This window comes from Podarcis erhardii, assembly GCF_964252035.2.
Source record: "Podarcis erhardii genome assembly, chromosome: 5".
NCBI classification, from domain to species: Eukaryota; Metazoa; Chordata; class Lepidosauria; order Squamata; family Lacertidae; genus Podarcis; species Podarcis erhardii.
Window position 1 is genome coordinate 46,103,070 of NC_138509.1, and position 22,300 is coordinate 46,125,369.

The 22,300-nt window shown below is 43.0% G+C and overlaps 1 protein-coding gene across 4 annotated transcripts in view; it reads right to left on the minus strand.

Annotated features, from left to right (window-relative positions):
• LOC309342810 (disintegrin and metalloproteinase domain-containing protein 9-like) overlaps positions 1 to 22,201 on the minus strand; it is a 32,596-nt gene extending 10,395 nt beyond the window's left edge. The window contains exons 1-11 of one of the 4 annotated variants that reach the window (XM_081863664.1): positions 22,057 to 22,201; positions 17,812 to 17,946; positions 14,558 to 14,655; positions 12,832 to 12,908; positions 10,899 to 10,977; positions 8,685 to 8,761; positions 7,092 to 7,302; positions 5,812 to 5,877; positions 5,656 to 5,727; positions 1,447 to 1,619; positions 592 to 676 (exon numbers count right to left, since the gene is read on the minus strand). In XM_081863664.1, coding sequence (XP_081719790.1) covers positions 592 to 676; positions 1,447 to 1,619; positions 5,656 to 5,727; positions 5,812 to 5,877; positions 7,092 to 7,302; positions 8,685 to 8,761; positions 10,899 to 10,977; positions 12,832 to 12,908; positions 14,558 to 14,655; positions 17,812 to 17,884 — 1,011 coding nt within the window. In that variant the 5' untranslated portion in view covers positions 17,885 to 17,946; positions 22,057 to 22,201. Of the gene's footprint in view, positions 1 to 591; positions 677 to 1,446; positions 1,620 to 5,655; positions 5,728 to 5,811; positions 5,878 to 7,091; positions 7,303 to 8,684; positions 8,762 to 10,898; positions 10,978 to 12,831; positions 12,909 to 14,557; positions 14,656 to 17,811; positions 17,947 to 18,087; positions 18,563 to 19,177; positions 19,678 to 22,056 lie in introns of those variants that run through there. The other 3 variants (XM_081863665.1, XM_081863666.1, XM_081863663.1) reach the window with 3 other exon arrangements.
• Positions 22,202 to 22,300: the final 99 nt, after the last annotated feature.

The following is a 22,300-nucleotide window of genomic DNA, read 5'->3' on the forward strand; positions in this document are numbered from 1 at the left end:
CTGGTTCCCCAGATTACGAGACTACCGCTCTTAACCACTACACCACACTGGCTCTCTTTAATTTTCTGCTCTATTTAATTTTCATTTTTAATTGAAATAGAATTTGAGCTATCATAGTACAAAATTAGATTCTCCTTCCCATCGCACTGCAAATAGCTATACCAGAAATTATCGTTCTGCTCACTATAATCCTTTTTAATAGTGGTTATTTTGTTTTGCTGTTGACTGCATGTCTAAACATATAATCAAGGCAAAAATTGACTGAAGCTCTGCCATAATCAAGAACTGGACTAAATGTATACAATGTAGATGTAGGTATGCCTTTGCTAGGACACTTTGCTAAGACATCTTGCTTTGTAGAGCCCTTCATTACATATCTAAAAAACAATTTATTTGTAATCCAGTTTGAGATTCTGTTACTGTCAAACAGTATGTGTATGTATTTAAATAAAATAATTGATAAATATAACGAGCAACCTCATGGCAAATCTGAAGGTCCTGTTGAATTGGCTGGATTTGGCACGGCAGGTGCCAGCATTTTCTACTTAATAGGCCAGCATGTCCACAACTGAGAGAATATAGTGTACTTACTGTGGTGATTGACCCTCCGTGATTCGGACTACAGACTGTGCCAACAAAAGCCATTCCAACCGTTGCACCAAATGAACTTCTCCCTCTGCAATGCAGGAAAAGAATGAATGTAATGCGTTTCAAATATGTTCTGGGCTGTGCAGTGCGATCTGTGACATCTAATATGGAATCTAACAGAACATACAAGAATTTCAACTTTCACATCAGAAAAAAAAAACATGCTGAGTCCTCCTGCTTGCAGGAATAAGGTCAAGACCTGTTTGTTAAAGTTCTTTCTGCTAAAACTCCAGGAACGTATAAAGCCCAGGTATGCGGAAGGGTTATGGTTCAGTGGCAAAGCATGAGAAAGGTCAAAGGTTCAAAGGTTTCTGGCATTTCCTTGCAGGGCTGGGAGAAACCCTGGACAGCCACTGACCAGTGGTCTGAGCAGCTTCCTAGATTCACATGTGTTCTGTGGTTGGGTGATGGTGGGGCTGGGAGAAATGTTCTTCTCCTCACTTAACACAACTATCAAGCCAGTCACTTTTGTTCTCAGCCCTATCCCTCTCCACCTTGGATTAATCCATGAACCACAACCTCTCTTTAAATAGCGGCCAGTTCCCAAGATAAAAAAACAAGAACACACACAAGGCACTCAACCCACATCTTCTGCCAGATTCTCAGAACTTAAAATTGCACACTCTGAAGGGGAAAACCAACACATGGGACCGGACAAAGCATATGAAGCATGCAGGTTAAGTGCAGTTGGTGACATTTTCCTAAACTGAGTTGTTCCCTTGGGCAGAAGAATCGCAAGAGTTCAGGGTCCCAGTCGGTAATCACAGATAGGTTTATGTAGAGAGGGGGAAACCTTACATGATGAGGTGGCTGACATCATTTCGTGATCTCTTCAGGAGATTTGTCTCCCTCCAGGATGCGAATCTGCCCAGCACATCTCCAGCTGAACCACTATCCACATCTATAGGGTTTCCTTGAGTCCATATTTCTAGCCCAATTAGGACAACTTGTATATTTAAAGGACTGAACATCTGCACATACAAAATTGTCATTATTATGAAGATATAAGAATTTGATTAGGTATTGTTCCCCCAAATCCTTGGTGTTTGTCCACCTCTACCCCCAAAGGAAGGTCATGCTACAAGGAAGGTAGAGGAGCCACCTCTGCTTTATCTGCTCCCAGTAGTTATGCATTCAACACAGTAAAGACAACACATTTTTTGATGAATTGTGCTCCCCATCATGCATACAGATGTACATCTAAACAAGCTCTGCATATGATTCACTTCCCACAGTCACCCAACCTTTAAGCATTTCACCAAAGGCCATTGCTCCCAATGAGAATTGTATCTGTGTTGGGGAACAGGACTCTTCAGGAGTGTAATGGAATTTAGTGTAACAAGCACACATTCACAAATGACCTAAAGTACCGTGATTGCCAAAACTGGCTTCATGGGCTCTTAAAAACCACACCAGGTTGCAGGGTGGTGGTGCTAATACTTCTAAGTCACAAGGAGCCTATGAACAACTGTGGGGTTTGAGATATTTAAAAAATCCACAACATACTCAATGCAAAGGGACAGGAGTAGCAATTGACACTGCTGAAACAGTAGTGAAACATGGCTCCACAATGCCTTTCAAGATGTAGGGAGCTGTGGTGGTGGGAGGTTACTGGGCAGTCCTGTCTAACTAGAGTTAACAGGGCATTAAGCCAGTTGGCAGAGCTCTCCACCTGATATAAAAAGGTAAATGTACCCCTGACTGTTAGGTCCAGTTGCAGACGACTCTGGGGTTGTGGCGCTCATAAGGCTGTCTAATGTTTTTTTTAAGAACACCAAAGAAGTGGGCTCTGGCAACATTTTTATCACTAGTTATATCCCTAATTTCAAGAGTAATTTTACTGTTAGGCAGGGCCATCTAAAGCATATCCGGCGTCGTGGTGCAAAGCTCCCTCCGGTGAGCCCCCCCACCATTTCCCAGAGTTTTTTGGGGAGGACAGTGCTGCCAGCGGAGCTGGAGGAGGTGGGCAGTGGCTGGAGGGCTGGAGGGCAGTTCCTCCGGTGGGGAAGAGGCGGAGGCTGGCTGCAGCGCCTCCCAGCTCAGCTGGCCACTTTGTGCCACGGTGGCCATGGCAGACGGAGGCTCCGGGCGCAGCGCTGCTTCAGCGCGGCATGGCGGAGGGGGGCGAGGGCGGCGAGCTGATGACGGGAGGTGCTGCGTCCAGCTTCCGCCTCTTCCTGGCACCCTCCAGAACTTGATGCCCTGGCACACCGTGCCACTAGCCTCTTTGGGTAAGAGGCCCTTGCTGTTAGGTAAATCTGTGGTGCTTTTGTGTTGCTGGAGAAAGACACACACACAGAGAGAGAGAGAGAGAGAGAGAGCGCGCAAGAAAGGACACAAGCTGCAAATCTCCAGCAAACTTAGGTAGCCTTCAGGAGCACAGTGGGATCTATTTCAGAGTAAAGTTGCTTAAGATCAGCTGCTCTTAAACCTGCTTCTATGTACAAACAACACTCAGGAAGATAATGAGAAAAGCTCTCCATTAGCCCCAGGCCATGGGAGCATAGCTGTTTATCTCTATCAGCACTATTGAAAATCTGTCTTCACATTAGATGCCCTGTGAAGCATTTTCCAATCTCAAAGCTCTCTCTCTCTCTTAAATTAGGAGGACACACAAACCAACACACCGTTGACTGCAAGGAAGTAATAATGAAATCCTTGGTTTTTAAGTTTAACAGTGGGATTACAGATACTTGGCCAGTATCAGGACTGATGACTCTTCAAATGGGAACTTCGTGATTTCCTGAATGAGTACCTGTTCTTCAAAAGCTCCCCTGGTTTGCCATGTAAGTGTTCCAGTTTTCGAATGTTCTTTTGGAAGCCAAACACCTGATGGGGCTTCCTATTGGCTGCAGGAGTTTCCTGCAGCCAATCAGAAGCCGCACTTTGGAAGTCGAATGTTTTGGAAGTCGAAAGGACTTCTGGAAAAAGATTCTGTTCAACCTCCGAGGTACGACTACATCATTTTTTAATTGGAGGTCACCAGAATAAAATATTTTTTCCCAGAGATACCTTGACTGGATTCATTTTCTTTCTTTTTTTAAAAAATATTTGTATATGCATTTTTCAGTTACAATCAGTTATATTTATTTCCATTACATACATTTTCTCCTATCTCATCTCGTATGGACTTCCCAACCTATCTTTCCTTGACAACCTATTTCAGTCTCTTTGGTTTGCTGCAACTCTGAGTTTTCTACTCTTTTCCTCCTCTGTGCTTCACTTTTTGTTTTGTTTACTTGTTCATATGTTCATCCCTACTTGCAAATTTATATTTATACCACTTTGGTTTAGATACCCTTCTAGTTGTTCCCACTTGCTTACCACTGTTTTCCTATTTGTATTTCTTATTTTGGCCGTCGTAGAGGCTACTTTGACATACAGTGGAGCCCCGCAAGACGAATGCCTCGCAAGACGGAAAACCCGCTAGACGAAAGGGTTTTCCGTTTTGGAGGTGCTTCGCAAAACGAATTTCCTATGGGCTTGCTTCGCAAGATGAAAATGTCTTGCGAGTTCCTGCGGGTTTTTTCCCCTCCCCCCCTTTTTCTAAGCCGCTAAGCCGCTTATCGGCTTATCTGCTAAGCCGCTAAGCCGCTAAAAGCCGCTAATAGCGCTAATCCGCTAAGCCGTCAATGGGCTTGCTTCGCAAGACAAAAAAACCGCTAGACGAAGAGACTCGCGGAACGGATTCTTTTCGTCTTGCGAGGCACCACTGTATTCTGTTAGTTTAAGCAACCACTGGTCCTTTGTCATGATTTCCCTCTCCTCTCACATTTTAGCATATAGTAACCTTGCTGCTAGGGACGCGGGTGGCGCTGTGGGTTAAACCACAGAGCCTAGGACTTGCCGACCAGAAGGTTGGCGGTTCGAATCCCCACGGGGTAAACTCCCGTTGCTCAGTCCCTGCTCCTGACAACCTAGCAGTTCGAAAGCATGTCAAGGCAGGAAGGTAAACAGCGTTTCCGTGCGCTGCTCTGGTTCACCAGACTAAGAAGCGGCTTAGTCATGCTGGCCACATGACCCAGAAGCTGTATGCCGGCTCCCTCGGCCAATAAAGTGAGATGAGCGCTGCAACCCCAGAGTCGGCCACGACTGGACCTAACAGTCAGGGGTACCCTTACCTTTAACCTTGCTGCTGCTGTTGTGTAAAGGAAGAGGTTTTTAAACTTTATCTGGAATATGCTGTCCTATTATAGCTAACAATAATGCTTCTGGTTTCTTCGGGAAGGAGCATTGGAACATCTTCTTTAGTTCTTCATAAATCATTCCCCGGATTATTATTTTTTGCAAGTTTGCATTGCCACCACACATGGATTAACATGCCCTCCTTGCCTAAACATTTCCAGCATAAGTTGAATCCTCTTTTATACATCTTAACCAGTTTACTAGGCATTAATTACCATCTGAAAATCATTTTTTGGATGTTTTCTCTAATTGTATAACATGCTGAAAATTTTATCATGTTGTTCCATAGTTTTTCCCAGGCTGATAGTTCTATACTGTATCCAAAATCAGATGCCCAATGAATCATTGCCTCCTTTGCCAACTCGTCCTTTGTCTCCCATTCCAATAAAATGCTATAGGTATTAGATAATAATTTATTGTTCTTCCCTAGAATTATTTTCCCAAATTCTGATTCTTCTTCAAATAATTTTTCCAAGAGATGTCTTGACTGGATTCATTTTCATACATGCGCCCAGTATTTTCAGGCTCTCTTAAATATTCTGAAGGATCACAAACCTAAATCTTACAGTTTTGTATGCTTTTGTTAAGCACAATTTTTGCTGAAGTCCACAGTATGCAAAGCCTGGCAATAAACAAAACGATTACACATCTGAACATAAGAAGAGCCTGATTCTGCTAAGGCAGGCCATGCAATTAGCCTCTGCACACTTTCTGATTTGATATAATCCAGTTGCTGAAGAAAATATTACTGTTGTGTTTTGACATTTTCTGCAAAATAGTGTGATAAAGCACAGTCTGATGAATGTCTCTGTGATGACTTACCCCATCAACATAATTAGCCAGTTCTACTGTTTCCTTTTGTACAGCTTCAGCATCAGATTTCTTCCGCAAGTACTGAAACAATTCAAAATGTAAGATGTTCTAGAGCAAAAAATTCAAATACTTTGGCAAAATGCATTGGGTTGAGAGAGAAATTACCCTATTTTTATCAACAACCATATACAGTTCGACATATCTCTTCTCTGGCAGAACGGCTCGCCTTCTCTGTAACAAGGAAAACAGACCACATGACATTACATATATTTCCACACTGCATTTTTTTATTTATTTTGAAGTACTTTAAATAGATAAGCTAACTATAAAAAGTAAATAAAATGTTTTAGGAGGTGCCAGGCATCTAAGGGAAAGGCCAATTCATTGGCTGAACTGGCATTCTATAATTTTTCTAACGCACCATTGTAAGTTGGGGGGGGGGGTCAGTCTAGATTATGTCCTTGGATCTCATCCTTGTATCCAGTAAGGGTTAGAATCTAGTAGAAGAGGCTGTGGAACCTGCCAAACCAGTTCCTTTGCTAAGGTAATGGCTTTGGCTGCTCAATTAAGTGCCCTAAAATCAAGATCTCAAAGAATAAGCAAGGCAGCAATAGCTACAACTAAGAGATGCTAGTCGTTTTCCCCACTCATCTCATCTAGCTGGTTGTCACGTGATTCTAAGTATAAGAACTATAGTAGGGGTCAGCTTTTTCAGCAGGGGGCTGGTCCACTGTCCCTCAGACCATGTGGTGGGTCAGACTATATTTTGGAAAAAAGATGAACAAATTCCTATGTCCCACAAATAACCCAGAGATGTATTTTAAATAAAAGCACATATTCTACTCATGTAAAAACACGCTGATTCCTGGACCGTCTGCGGGCCAGATTTAGAAGGCAATTGGGCTAGATCCGGCCCCCGGGCCTTAGTTTGCCTACCCATGAACTAAGTAGATTGTGTGAGCAAGCGAAACATGCCTTGCTCTGGGCTGAGCCTAAACTGGACTTAGGGGTTCCCTGGAAACCAGTGGGGAAGAAAGATCTATTGGAGCGCAGTGCTGTAAGCCCTTCCATCCCATGCACTCGTGCTCTCTCTCTCTCTCTCTCTCTCTCTGTGTGTGTGTGTGTGTGTGTAAATAAAACCATATATCTTAACAACACCACAATAATTTGACTCACCTGGGGTATGGAGCAATCAGAAAGGTGTAATGCAAATTATCTGAGTAAAACTGAAATTAGTATGAAAATATCCTTTTCTATTTCATCATTGCCCCCTTTTTATGGGAATATTTTAACTATGGAAATAAAGTATCACAGAGAGATTTGTTGGAAATAAACCACCAGTGTCAGTTAAAAACCAGAAAGGATTGTTGCTAAAAGCTGGAATAAAAAGTTTAGACAAGGTGGACTGTTTTCGAAAAACAATGTACAGTACAAATGCTTTTTACCCTTAGAATTTTGTCCGAATTGAAGGGACTGTGTGAGATATTTGTGTATTTGAGAAAAGTCTTTGTGCTCTGCTCGTGGTCATCATTTGGCACACCACATGAAAAGGGCTCATGGGGAGAGTTTTCTAATGCATAGAAGAAGTGCTCAAATCGATCTGATCCATTGACTGGTTCCAAGCCATATCGCTTGCCGCCAATATGGAGCATTCCCCTGAAACCACAGAAAGCAAGAAAAGTTACCTGGCCGTGTCCTGCTCACCCCCACCCACATCGATAGCAATTCAGCCTAAGTTACCTACTGCTAAACCATTCGTAGCAATAGCATTTATTACAACAATATATAAAATGTGTTAAGTTTCTCAAAAGGCTAGTCAAGTTAACTGTCTAGGCTGCCTACACCATAACCCATTAGTAGCACAAAAGTGTAACCCCCCCCCCCTTAAACCAGGATCATTGATGCTCATATTCAACAGGTTGCATTCAATCTAGACTGATTCTAGATCCTGACATCTACAAGAATGGGGGTATGTTTCCTTGATGCACATTTGAAAACCATGATCAGGTTATCCGTGCCTTTTCTTCCCTGCACAAGTCCCAGGTGAATGACTGAATCACCCTGCTGGGATAGCTCAGTCGGTAGAGCATGAGACTCTTAATCTCAGGGTTGTGGGTTCAAGCCCCACATTTTGCATTGCAGGGAGTTGGACTAGATGCAGTGGCATAGCGTGGGGGGTGCAGGGGGGGCCGGCGGCACCGGGCACAACATCTGGGGGGGCGCTCGCACTTGAGTGCTAAAATCCACGGGTTAGGGGGCGCAAATTACTTGCCTTGCCCCGGGTGCTGACAACCCACGCTACGCCACTGACTAGATGTCCCTTGTGATTCCTTTCAACTCCGCAATTCTATGATTCTATAAGAAGGTTGACTGTGATCTTGGTATTCACCCTGTTATAAGAATTTTAAGGTCATATATATATAAAATAAATGTTCATAACTGTATATATAAACCACATGTCTGAAACCCCATAGAAAAGGTCCTGAACAAATTGACCTCAAATATTTCTCTGCAAGGTCAAAGTGGGAAACCTCCCCATTGTCTCTTTCCTCACAAATCCTGTCCTCACAAATCCTGTCTTAAGGGCACATTCAAGATATGAACAGGGTGTGAGCCTGTGGCCTGTGACCTAGATTCAGGAATTAAGTAGTTATTATAACAAAAGAATGGCCAAAACCCAGATACCTGCAATCAGGTAACTTGCCAGACAGGAGATAAACAACACACTCAGATTTCTGTTGTGGACCACCTTTTCTGTGATGTATGTATGATGTATCTGAGGGGTGGTCTTGGGCTACACCCCTTCTGTGATGTATGTATGATGTTTCTGGGGGGTGGTCTCGGACTCCAGGGTGGGCAATTTAAAACTGATTTCTCAAGAAGTGCTTTGCAGGGGCAAGAAATAGGCAATAGATCTCGATTGTGTCTGGAATATGTAGCAAAAGCAAGCGCTCAGACTCCCATTGATTCTAAAATAAAATGTCAAACAGATTAAAACGTATTTGCCTCAAAATGAAGTTAGAATGAAAAGGTAGTACCTAAGGCCATCACAGGTACTGAGAGCAAGCAGAGAGTCCTCAATCCCTTCAACAACTCCATGGTAATAACAGTGGGCCTGAAACCAAACAATTAATAGTGTTTTTCTTATGCAAACAACAGACGCAACCTGTAATTTGGTGTACACAACTATGCTATGTTTACTCAAATTGGCACACACACACACTATGTAGTTTTCTGGATTCTGATGCAACTGAAATGCCAGTGGAAAACAAAATAGGTTTAAAGATGCTCTCAGTGCAATTTTTTTAAAAATGCAGTATAAGCATAGATAATTTAGAAACACTGGCCAGCAAGTGCTCCAATTGGAGAATAGCCTCTACCAAAAACGTCATCTGAAGGCAGGCCTGTTTAAGGAAGTTTTTATGAATGATGTTTTGATGTATTTTTAATCTTTTGTTGGAAGCTGCCCAGAGTGGCTGGGGAAACCCAGCCAGATGGGCGTAGTTTAAATAAATTATTATTATTACTATTTACTCTGAAGAAGCACGAGCTCAGGGAGAAAGGGAGAAACATGCTAAGAGGAAGGCATGTTTGGCAAATCCTCATTGTGATCAACTCCTGCCCAGAAACCTATGTCCCACTGTGGAAGGACGTGTGGATCCAGAATTAGCCTCCACAGTCACGGACACACTGTTAAGACCATATTCATGGAAGACAATCTTACTCGACTACAAGTGATTGCCAAATAAAGAAGAAGAAAAAATTGGTCCAAACCATAGCAAGGACTGTGTTTAGCAGAACACAATGCAAGGGCAGGTCTATAACCTCCCACTCCCCTTTGGAAGTGAGTTGATCCAACCTCTCTCTATTCTCTCTTACTCTGGCCAGTAATATTACAGTTTCTAAGCCATGTTTTCCCAAACTGGTGCCCTGCATCCTGCCAGCCTCAAAACAACAATAACATTTGGAGAGAATCAGGTTGAGGAAGGCTGTTCCAGGTACATGAGGCATTTTTAACCAACCATCTTATAGCAGTTTAGAGCAATTTAAACCAAATTCAAGAGAGACAGTGTGGTATAGTGGTTAAGAGCGGTGGACTCATAATCTGGTGAACAGGGTTCGTTTCCCTGCTCCTGCACATGCAGCTGCTGGGTGACCTTGGGCTGGTCACACTTCTCTGAAGTCTCTCAGCCTCACTCACCTCACAGAGTGTTTGTTGTGGGGGAGGAAGGGAAAGGAGAATGTTAGCCACGTTGAGACTCCTTAGGGTAGTGATAAAGCAGGATATCAAATCCAAACTCCTCTTCTTCTTCTTTAACAAAGGGCTCATCCAGACTGGCTCTTGACCAATGCTTAGAAAGCACTGTCCAAGCAGTTTTCTGCTTCTCCTGCATTTTTAGGCACGGGTCTAAGTAGTTTTGCCCTTGCTCCACTGCTTTCCACCAGAAAACCTGCTCTTTAGTAATAAAAGTAAAGGGACCCCTGACCGTTAAGTCCAGTCGCAGACGACTCTGGAGTTGAAGTGCTCATCTCACTTTACTGGCCAGCATGACTAAGCCGCTTCTGGTGAACCAGAGCAGCGCACGGAAATGCCGTTTACCTTCTCGCTGGAGCGGTACCTATTTATCTACTTACACTTTGACGTGCTTTTGAACTGCTAGGTTGGCAGGAGCAGGGACAGAGCAATGGGAGCTCACCCCGTCACGGGGATTTGAACTGCCGACCTTCTGATCAGCAAGCCCTAGGCTCTTTAGTAATAAATCAGAGCACTTGCCAATCTGGAGAAAAGCTGATGGATGGTTGCTGTGATTCAGCGGTAAAGAGCAGGTTTTCGGGGGGGGGGAGGAGTGGCGAGGCAAGGGCATGTCTCGATGAACCCTAAGTTTTTACTCTGCATAGACTGTTGAAATTACTAGACATGGCTAAGATACATCCATTTATGTCAGCAGGCCAATTCTGAGTAAGACACAGTTGAATAGTGCCCCCAGGGAGTTGGCTCTCTATCTCTCTCTCACACATACCCTTTTCTTTTTGTTTAGCTATAAAAATACCTTTCTTGAGGTGGCCAAGAAAGATAAAGGTATCAGGGATGTGAGACAATGTCCTGGGGCACTATAGCTGCTTCAGATGGGATTACATCACCTGCATCCTCATTGAAATCAGCCAGTTATTAATCTATAGCAGCCTAGTGAATCAGTTGTTGCTAAAAGGGGTCTCTCCATTATGGAGGGGGTCTTCCACCATTACTGTACCTTAGCTTTGAAGGGAGTAGTCTCCAATTTGCCATCTTTTCTGTAGGTATATAGTATAAAATTCTCACCAATAAGGTTTCTGAAAGCATAAAAATACATTGCATGTGATTTTATGTTGGTTTTCTTTTCCTTACTGCATTATCTGCAGATCAGGAAAATCTGAATTTAATGTGGGGTAGTACAGGCTGCCCCTTGGATGAGGACAACATCATGTGGACAAGAAGGAAAATATGTGAGCGTGGGTTTTAAACTGCTTTGAGGTTTCATTACAATCAAGTGGTGCATAAATATAGTGAAATAAAATAAATAAATGCATTGAATCAATTTTAAACTGACATGTTTACACAGCCACACTCCACTCTGACCACTATTAGTATTGACTGGTGATAATTTTAAGCTTTTCCAGGAACAGCGCCTTTCTGATACTGAAGACCTGGTTTATAAGATTGTTGTGCTTATTGCCTTGTGGGCAACTATTTGATTCGCTAACTCTTTGTTGTGTTGCCATTCTAGCCTGTTGATATGTTGCAGTTACCTGCTCCAGAGTTACCTGCTCCACATTTATCAGGATGTGGTTTGGCAAGAACCTCATCTACCCTGGCGTTTTACACTTGAGATGAATAATTTTAGGACTCACTTTATTTCTGCAGTTCTGAACTGTTCTGAACTGTTTTTAACATTGTGTTTTAATTGTTGTAACCCACCCTGGGACCTTAGAGTAAAGGGAGGGTACATACTGATACTTATAATAATATATATTTTTTTAAAAAAAATATTGTTTTGCTTAGATCTCTTTCTTAGAGATCCTGAAATGATCCCAACAATTTCCCCACGTCACTCTTTATGACACATAGCCTAATGGAGAGCGTATGTAGTTTAGGAGTATTCCTGGATTCCTTTGCTATGACTTGAGGCTCAGGTTGCCAATTCAGCTGGATTCAAATGAAGTTCAGTCACAACACACCCTTCACTGCTCCCATCCCCAAATTTCTCTGTTGCATCCCAAGGTAAAGGTAAAGGGACCCCTGACCATTAGGTCCAGTTGCAGACGACTCTGGGGTTGCGGCGCTCATCTCGCTTTACTGGCTGAGGGAGCTGGCGTTTGTCCGCAGACAGCTTCCGGGTCATGTGGCCAGCATGACTAAGCCGCTTCTGGTGAACCAGAGCAGCGCACGGAAATGCTGTTTACCTTCCCGCCGGAGCGGTACCTATTTATCTACTTGCACTTTGACGTGCTTTCAAACTGCTAGGTTGGCAGGAGCACAGACCGAGCAACGGGAGCTCACCCCATCACGGAGATTCGAACCACTGACCTTCTGATCGGCAAGCCCTAGGCCCTGTGGTTTAGACCACAGTGCCACCCGCATCCCAAGATAGCTTGTGTTAAAAAATTAGGCCAGGATCTAGAGACACCTGTACCCATGTGTACCGTACTTCTGCATGCACCCAGAAGAAAGCGAAATTTCTCCCTTTCTGGTACAGCCTCTCATTCCTCATAGGATGCTATGAGGCCACTGGAGAGGCACATCAAGGGCACTGAAGGCTGTTTCTGGAAGCAGGAAGCTGAAAAGTCTGCTTGCATGCACAGAGAGCACCATACTACATGGATCCTGCTGCATGGGGCCATATTGGGTCTAACAGCTAAGTTCACCACAGATGGATTGTTTAATATTTTCCAAAAGAAAAGTATATATTAAGTATACAAATGAAAGAGCCATGTACAAATATAAAAAAAAATTCTCAGCTGCTACACCTTGCCTCTCATTCCTGATAATTTGCACACAAATACACATTTTAATACAAGCTATAAAAAAATCCCTTCCGTTGTAGTCTGCCATTCAACAGCACTCGTCCCAATGAGATTTCATTGCAAATATTATATCAACTAAAATAAAACATGAAAAGGCCTTAGAATGGTATACGTAAAACATACTTATTTTTCTTTAATTTCAGGATATGTGTTCCATTTCCAGTTTGGATCAAGTAAGACAACTGATTATCTAAATGCTCCTGAAAAATAAATCACATGCAAAACATAATACGCAGTCCTTTAAATCTTCATAAAACCAGCAGTGCCTCTTATCAAAAACAAGTTGCTACAGCTTTGCTCAGTTTTCTAAACAGGCAACAAATCTGCAGAATTCAGTCTAGCAGGTCATTGCACACTCTAGCATTAATTCCTACCAATTAGTTCTTTATATTTACCCATTATAATAGATCCTCTGCATTTATTTATTTATTTATTTGGGGGGGTTTACACGAGCTGCAGCTGGTGCACAATGTGGCTTCTACTGCTGACACAGCTACAGTAACAGCCTATTCGAAGAGCACAGCACAAGCACATTCAACACTGTGTGCTGCCTGTCAGCTAAAATTATAGTCGTAGCTTGCTTTGTAAACCTACCAGGATACAGTACAGCTCAGCCTTCAGGAATGACATCGCACTCCTTCGGGCCAATGATCATGACCAGAGCACTGCATTTGGCAAAAGGCATAGTTGCCTTATTAATACATGTTGGAGTGCTTCTCAGTATCCAACAAAACAGAAACATGGGAAGCTGCCTTATCCCAAGTTAGACCATTGACTCATCTCCCTCAGTATTGTTGATAGTGACTGTCAAGGGCCCTCCAAGCTTTCAATCAGGAGTCTTTCCCAGGGGATTAAACCTGGGGTCTTCTGCAAGCAAAGCACTTGTATTTGTATGTGTTCTACCACTGAACTATGATCCCTCCCTGGATCCATTCATGCCGGGGAATTGTATTATGCTGGCACAACTCTCCTTTCACCTGATCCTTTGCTCTGCTAATGTGGTGGGACATAGATTGGGACCTGAAGTCAAACATGCTTATCTTGTTTATAAACATTATGGAAGAACCCCCTTGCAAACAAATCTGAAGGAAGGCTCAATAAACACCAGACATCGTATAACCTTCTCCCAAACTTTGTGCAAACAAATCATGAGGAACGCTCAGGAAACCAGCCATTTGGAAGCAAACTCAGTTCCAAGATGGAGACCACAACAGGGGCTGAATAAGGCTGTGTACATACTCCCGTTTTCTCTGCATTCAGGGCAGTTTTCTGGGAAGCAGAGTGTACATATGTGTACATATGACTTCAGTCACAATTCATCTATCCTGTATTTTTAAAATGAAATACTGTGTTTCGATGCTTTGATCTGAAGAAGAAGAATAACATAGCTGGGTTTTAAGCATGTAATGTGTACACAACCCTAGTCCCTGCCAGGTGCTATAGATATCAGATGATACACCTAGGATTCTGGGATAATGAAGAAATTAAGATAGGACTGGTAATCCAGTTCCAGCCCTTTCCTGGAGGGCCTTATTCAACCTGCTATCTCCATTTGGGGGCTGAGTCTAGAAGAAGACAACATCTAGCCTAATTTTTGTACTTTTTGAATACTTCCTTATCCTATCACCCCCTGCTTTGTCTAACTTCTAGTTTGATAAAGAGTTTCAGATAACTCAAAAAAGTGGTACAACCCTGTGAAGTTTAGTTTGGTCCTAATAATGGTATTGCACAGCTATGGATTTTTTCTTATGGACAAACATGGCTGCTTTTGCTTTTTTATTTGCTTTGGACAAGTAGGACACCATATGAAGAACACTAAAGGGGGACAAAAATTGAAGGAAAAACAAACCTTATGAGAATGCGTCCAGCGCTTCACCCTGTCAGTCAATCTTTGAGGAATTACAATCTCATATGTGGAATGCCTAGAGATCTGATGAGCATACCCTCCTAAAAACAAGGTTAGAGTTTTTCAGTTTGTGTGGAGAGACCAGCCTGATAATGTCACAAGATTTATTTTATAATGCCCCAAAGGATCTGGACTCATCCTGTAAAAGGATTATAGAAAACAAGGTTGGGACCCACAAAACCTTAGCATACTTACAAGGTCAGCAGATTTTCTTCAAGCTTGGCCCTGCCAAGTCCAATAAATCTTCTTATCTCTCTTTAATTTTAGACAATTTCTAGCCTTTATGGTTTATGCAGGATCCACGCAAAAATTAAATGTTTAAAACAAACTAATTCCTCAAAGCCTGCAAAAGGCTTTGTGTGAGATCCAAAGTAGCAGAAGCAGGAGTCCACTAGCACAATGGTACTTCTCCACCCTCCCCTCCTCTCTACAGCCCTCAGCCTCTGTGCCCTCAAAATCTGCTCCAGAGGGTTGGGGCACCCTCCAGAACAGACTGAGGGGGGCACGGAAACTGGAGGAGAGAAACTGGGAGTCTTGTTGCATGAGTGGAGTTTGTTTTCCACAAGCGAGCAGACATAATTGGATCTAATCCTATAGTCTAAAGAAGGTTTACAATAAAAAAAAGGAATGGAATGAGCAAGTGAGCAAACAGTTGGCAATATGCCGTTGGTCAAAAAAATTTTATGACCATCTAAAGACAAAGAAGACACCTGTTGAACAGGTTATCCAGAGACTGCCCAATACTAGATTCCATGGAACTGAGAGTTCTCTCAACAATTTTTTATTTCTGACTCCTTAAAATGCCTTTGTGCAAAAATGGGGTGATAAATACCTATATTTTATCAACATTCTCAGGCACCCCTTACTTGCTTTGTCTATTATTACAAACAGGGTGAGCCCAAGACATTTTGCTGTCTAAGAAGTATGGATATATGTGTCCCCACCCCTCCATGAGCAGAAGCTGCCCAGACTGGTAGCTGTATCTTACTTCAAAACTGTTGATGGGATTGTGTCTTCTACAGCACCTGAGGGCTCCAAATTTGCTTGGGAGGTGCTGGGTAGTCTGTTTGGCCAGGCCCGTGTGGTGGTGGGCAGCCAGGTACTTTGAGCCTTGGAGGGCTAAACCAGACAGGAGACTCTGCCAGGGGCCTGACGGTCTTATGCTGTCATGCCAAGAACACCCTGTGCCTTTCATCTACCCTGGGCTTCAGGCAAGCTTTGCACAGGCCTGTGTGAGGCACGCATGGCTCAGCCTTCCACTTCAGCCGCCTGAAGCAGCTAACTCTTTATACCTAATGATAGGGCCGATTCTTGGTAAAAAATATATTTATACTCTTGGTCAGCTCCCTGCAGTAGTTTATTGTTGTACTTTGTTTTTAAATTTATTATTGTACATTGTTTTAATTGTTTATTTTCCTTCTGTGACTGTACCCCCAAGTGTAAGCTGGTCTCCGACTGTAATAAATTATCTATCTATCTTTATACAAAACAGTACAGTGGTACCTCGGGTTAAGAACTTAATTTGTTCTGGACTGAGGTCCATTCTTAACCTGAAACTGTTCTTAACCTGAAGCACCACTCTAGCTAATGGGGCCTCCTGCTGCTGCCGCGCTGCTGCTGCATGATTTCTGTTCTCATCCTGAAGGAAAGTTCTTAACCTGAAGTACTATTTCTGGGTTAGTGGAGTCTTTAACCTGAAGTGTCTGTAACCCGAGGTACCACTGTACATACCTTTAAACTACCTCAGTGATACAAAATTAACTGGTTCACATATTATGTTGGTCACTGGATGAACTATCAGCACAAGTTGGAAAGGCCCACGAGGGTCATCTAGTTCAACGCCCCTGCAAGGCAGGAATCTTTTGGCCCAACATGGGGCTCAAACCCACAACCCTGAGATTAAGAGTCTCAGGCTCTACCCACTGAGCTACTGAAGCAACTATAAATTAAATGTATGAATTGCAGGCCTGACTCACTGGTGTCCGTTCTTACTTAAATATCAGGCAAACTTGCTTGGAAGAATTCTGTCCCTCTATGGTGCTGTATAAAGCCTGTTAATCAGTGTTTATAGAAAGGTTCTCACTGAGTAAACAGCTTTTTTAAAAAACAAACCAAGCTTCACATCTTCTAGAAATGGTCTTTGAAATACGAAAGAGTGTCCCTCCCTAAAAACCCCATATCTGACATACAACTTGTCTTTGTTACCTGTAATTCTGCTCACGAAAGGAGTCTCCCTCCCCACTATGCACCAGCTTCCTTTTGCACCCTGAAATGCACCAGGTTCATTTAAAAACAAACAAACATGCTACTAATTAACAGCTGAATGCTAATATAGCAAAAACAGTTTTTAAAGAACACAGGCTACTTTAATTTATGCACACACACCCTCTTCTGCATAATGATTTTTCAAAACAGATCCTCATGTCAGTTTGAAACATTTCCAAAACGCCACATTATTTAAAGATAAGTCCTTCATCATGTGATCTTTCATACCTATCTTATATTACAGCAGCACACCATATATTCCTATTCCAAATACCACCCCCACCCCCCCAATTTATTTTCTGAACAATGGGATGTCAACTCTTTGATGCGACTTTGTATACTCCTTGCTTCTTCAACATAGTTGATGATTTGACGGCACTTAATTTCCGCAATTTCCTAACCAGCTCTGGTTTATTTGGGTTATAGTTTACTTCACTTTCCTTGTTTTGGCATAAAGATTTCTAGGTTGGTATATATAAAACCTGCATTTGGATTTAAACTTACAAATCAATACATATTACCAAAAATTGATCAGGACCAATACTCTGTTCCATCCTAGGACTCAGCATCCACACTGTTTGGTAAAGATTGAAGTGGGCGTGAAAAGTAAACTTTTGCCACATAGTTATATAAATAAGGAGCTTAAACCACTGAATCTTTTGCCTAATATGCTCCTTTTAGGCTATGACTGGTTCCATTTCAGGAACTGCATCAAGAGATTCTAGCTGCCTGATTCACAACTTCTGAGAGAAAGGAAGCATTCTTAAAACCCTGATCTTTTTGTTTTTGAAGCACATAATAAACATTTGTCCCTATACGGGTGCTAAAGATCACAGCCTAAACCACCCCTCCAAGTACTGATTTGGGCATCAAGCTGCCAATGTAAACTTCTAATTGCTTTTAAAACAGACAGAAAACAAAGCAGAACTTACCCATTGTTAGCACTGGTTTTCCAATGCTGGTTAGTCCTAGCAAGATTAAATAATACAGGCAACATTCTGACATGGTTTCTTCCTCCAGCTTTGCTGGCTAAGGTGCTCCAGCCTGGAATGCCCCAGCAATTTCACCTAATGGCCATAAAGCAACAGAACTGAATCTCAGGACGGCAGGCGACTGACATAGTAACACAAGAATTCAGATAACACTTCCAAGGAAAGGGGAAGTGACTCTCTGAGCCAACACTGCAGAAAACTGGTTTGTCAACTTACCATTTACAGGCGGTGTAACTGGAGAAATGCACCCTGTCCACTTCACTGTAAAGATGACAAAACTAGATTCCTCTAAAACTATTTTACAAAGCCCTAGGGCTTTTTTTCACAACTAAAGTGAAAAACATCCGCTTTTTAGCCTGGAACATGTCACTTGTGACTGCAGCAAATATAGGATAGCGAGCGGAAAAGAGCCATTAAGACATCCTAAACAGTGTATTATTTCAGAATTGTAGCGCAGACACTGGTGGGTGGGGTGGAGATGTTGAAACAAAAGACCAAAAATCCACGTCCAGCAGATTTAGTTTTATTATGAGATGAGTAAATAAAGTATGACAGCAATGCTGTTGCTAAAGTTGCAGCTGTGTACTCAGCTGACCAGGAACTGCACCAGAATGATTTCATTTGCAAGTGGGTCCCCACCCAGCCTTAAAAATATATTAAAATTCCTTTCAAAAGCAACTCTGAAGATGGAAAGTGATGTACCTACAATGTAGAAATACTTGGCAGTGATGAACTGAGTTTTTTTATCAACACATTTGTATGTTTTGTGTTTGTTTATAATTCCCAACCTGGCGCAGTGATGTGTCACCAGAGAAGCAGGTCCCACAGAGCGGTCTAGTCCCTGCCTTGAAGAATGGGGGGGGGCAGTCAGATTAAGGGACAATCACTAAGATCCCCCCCCCCGAAACAATGGTGGTCAATCCATGGCCCTACGCTACATTTTACGTAGACTTTTTCTTAATTCAAAAGCCCTCTGCAGCTTCGGACCTCTGACATGAACAATCTCTCCTGGTAATTCCACTATGCAAGGAAGAAGAGATCAAGAGATGTCAGGGAAATAAAGAAAAAGAGATTTACAGGGGGAAAAGTAAAAAGGGGTAAGAGAGAAATGCTCTCAGATGCAGTGGCGGCTGACAGATTTCCTCTGAAGTAACACAACCCTCTACAGGAAAAAAAAGGCTTGTCCACATTCAAACATTATTTAGCTGTTAATTCACCTTCCTCCCATTCGAATTAGACCAAAGTAGTCCACATCCACACGTATTTGACTTTGTATACGAGCGACTTAAGTCTTTCTCGTTCATACCAGTAGGCGTTCCCTTTTGAGTATGTCCCCACCGTCTAATTTGTTGATTCTCTATTGCTGATTAAGTACAGGACTGACAGGGAATCCATCAGATAGCTGTGGGTGCACCTTGGGTTTTCTTTTTCTTTTTTATCGTTGCCTAAGAAGTGTGCAGAGACACACAACTGTAAATGCATTTTCTTACCGAAAAAGGATCCACTTGAGGAATTAGGACTGTGGCAACTGTACAGAGAAATCCATAAACAGATCCCAGCAAGGAACCTCTCCCTTGACCTAACCCTATTTCAGGCTGCAGGGAGTGCAGCAAGGATCATATGGCACCCCTACTTCTCTCACCTCCTGCAGCCAGACTTTTGCCATCACTTCCTGGGCGCCCAGCGCTGCCACGACGGCAACCTGCTGGGCAGCCAAGCTACCCACCGCAGTGGACACTTCTGAATTCTAATCCCCAGCATCTTTCTTTTCTTGGAGAAGTCTAGAAAGCCATCAAATCAGACTAAAAAGTGAACGGTGAGAGCTTCCTCACTATAGGCAGTTTTAGGAAGGTGGGCCATAGAATTTACCAGAAATACCTAACTGAAAAAAGGCTCTTGCCACTTTGCAGCACTCATGAAAGCTAGTAAAATGCTCATCAGCCTTATCTGGAGTCCAACATGGCAGCAACAACTTTGCAAAACCCACCTAGGATTGCATATGAAATATACTTTTGCTCCAGCTCATAATAGTAATATTTAAAAACCAGTTTCCACATTGGAAACTGGCATCAGCAAAATTCTCTAAAGGCCAGTGAAGACATGCAACTGAACAGTTCTGCTTCTCCTTTTGCTAACCGCAAGCAGGCAGGAAAGATTTGTTTTTGATCTTATGACCGTTTTGTAAAATAAGGGCAGACAGGTTTCACATCTGGGGTCAGGGAGCGGCAGACTGTTCACTTCGTAGAATGCTAGAAGTTTGGAAGCAGTGTTACTATTCCACACCCGATTTAAAACAGAACAGCAACAATAGGATAGCATTAAATTGTCTATGTCTGGGAGCGACCACGGTGTTAAGAGGGAACACAACATGTCTGTATATCATGAGCACTGGCTTTTTCTTTTTAGTGGGGAGGGAGGAGAGACACAGGCGGCAATTTAGGTAGATTTGCCTTTGCTGAAATTAGATGTGTGTTTCCATACGGGGTCTCCGTTGCTATGTATTATAATAGTCTCTTTTCAACATAATGATGTGGTGATGATATAAAGTATTTTAGGCTGTAAGCCGAACTCGGAACCTCCATACCTGCAGGGTGCTGTGGAGTGGCGTAGCCACCACCAGATCCACATCCACAACCTGCACACTTACAGTAGCAATGGTGTTATGGGGTGGGAAGGGCAATCAACATCTGTGAGACCAACTCAGGATCTAGCAAAACATGGGCTGGCTCTGCCTTACCCTTTCTCTACCCTCTGAACACCCCGCTTTAAGGGCTTCCTGCTGGCAGGGATACACCGGTGGGCCTCCTGCCTGCACATGCAGCAGGAAGGTGGTTCAATCGGGAGAGCCAAGCAGAGGAGCACCTCCACTTAACCCCAGCCCACCAGGTAGGCATAAATGGGGTTTCAATTAATTGCTCTGCCCCAGTGTAACCCTATGCATGTCTAGTCAGAGTTGTCCCACTGAGAACCATGGAACTTACTCCCAGGAATAAGTGTATGTAAGACTGCATCCTCATGCTGTCTACACACTATACTGTTTAAAGCAAGTTCAAAGCACATTTTCCCCATCAAAAAATTATGCAGACTGAAGTTTGTTAAGAGTTGCTGGGAACTGTAACTCTGCAGGGAGTAAACTGCTTTTTTGTGGGGGGATGCGCTATAAAGGTGTGTGTACACAGCCACAGTATTAGTGAAGTTCACTTAAAACATCATTATATCCAATTCCTGTATAAATGTCCTGCTGTTTCCATTCATGCTAGTGTTTGTATTGTACAGTATTGCAAACCTGCACCAGTGACAATATATTCTACAACTAAAGATCAAGCAGGTGATACTTTTTTTTTTTTTAAAAAAAAGATTTTATTAGAGTGCTTTTGTAAGCCACTATCTAGTTATACAAGCTTTTGTGGGGTCTAAAGATCAACAGCCAGTGCCTTGGGTCTACTTTTGGGACATGAAAGCTATCATGCACCCTTTAGTGATGATGACAACAGCAATGAGAACATCTGCCAAGAGTGAGGCCTGATCCAAGTTGTTTCCTCTGTCACCTAGATATAGCCAGGAGGGGAGATGCTATGAGGATTATCTTTCTTGGTTCAAGATATGGGACCCTGGGAAAGTTATGCCTTTGCTTTTGGGGCTACAGTTGAGATCCAAGTGAGAGTGGGGTGTCATTTAATACACTGAAGACAAAAGTGGGGCTTTCAGCTGGAAATTTTGGTTGTGTTTGTTATTAAGTTTATAGCAAGTGTCATAATATATAGCTTGTATCATAATACAGAAGCCCATCTACAACATGGAGGTGCTTCTGTGTAGCTGTAATTCGCCCCTCCAGTTTACAATAGCATGGATATATTGTATGATACAGTGGGCTACGCTACAGGACTACCCAAATGCATTTTTCTCTATATATGCACACACACACAAAAGCACGTTGCATTTTGGGAATGCACCGCATCACATTGCAGCCTTGCCCACCCACCCCCCAATTTGCAACGGGGGAGGCTAATGACACTGTCTGATCTGCGTCGTAGGGTTGTCGCAAGGCACCTTTTCTGAGACCCCACGTGCAATACGGAGTGGGTAATCAGGGACAGTTTATTTCCCTCTTCCTAGCGCGAGCAGAGTTTGCTGAGAGCTGAAAAGCCGAATCTTAAAAAACAAAACAAAAACAGAACAAAATACAAGAATGGCATTTCCCCCGCCCCTCACACAAGAAGACCTGGGTTTCAACGAGAATGAACTTCTGTCTCTGCTTCTACTGGGGCGGGGGGTGCGCGTGGAGTGAGCGGGGCAGGATACGGCCAAATCCCTGCAACGGCTTCCTCCGTGGTCTCTCGTGAGCGGCTCTCCCCGTTTCACCACTCAAACCAGAGGGAGACGCGACGTCGAAAGAAACCCAGGAATACAGGCTGCGGACAGCCAAACT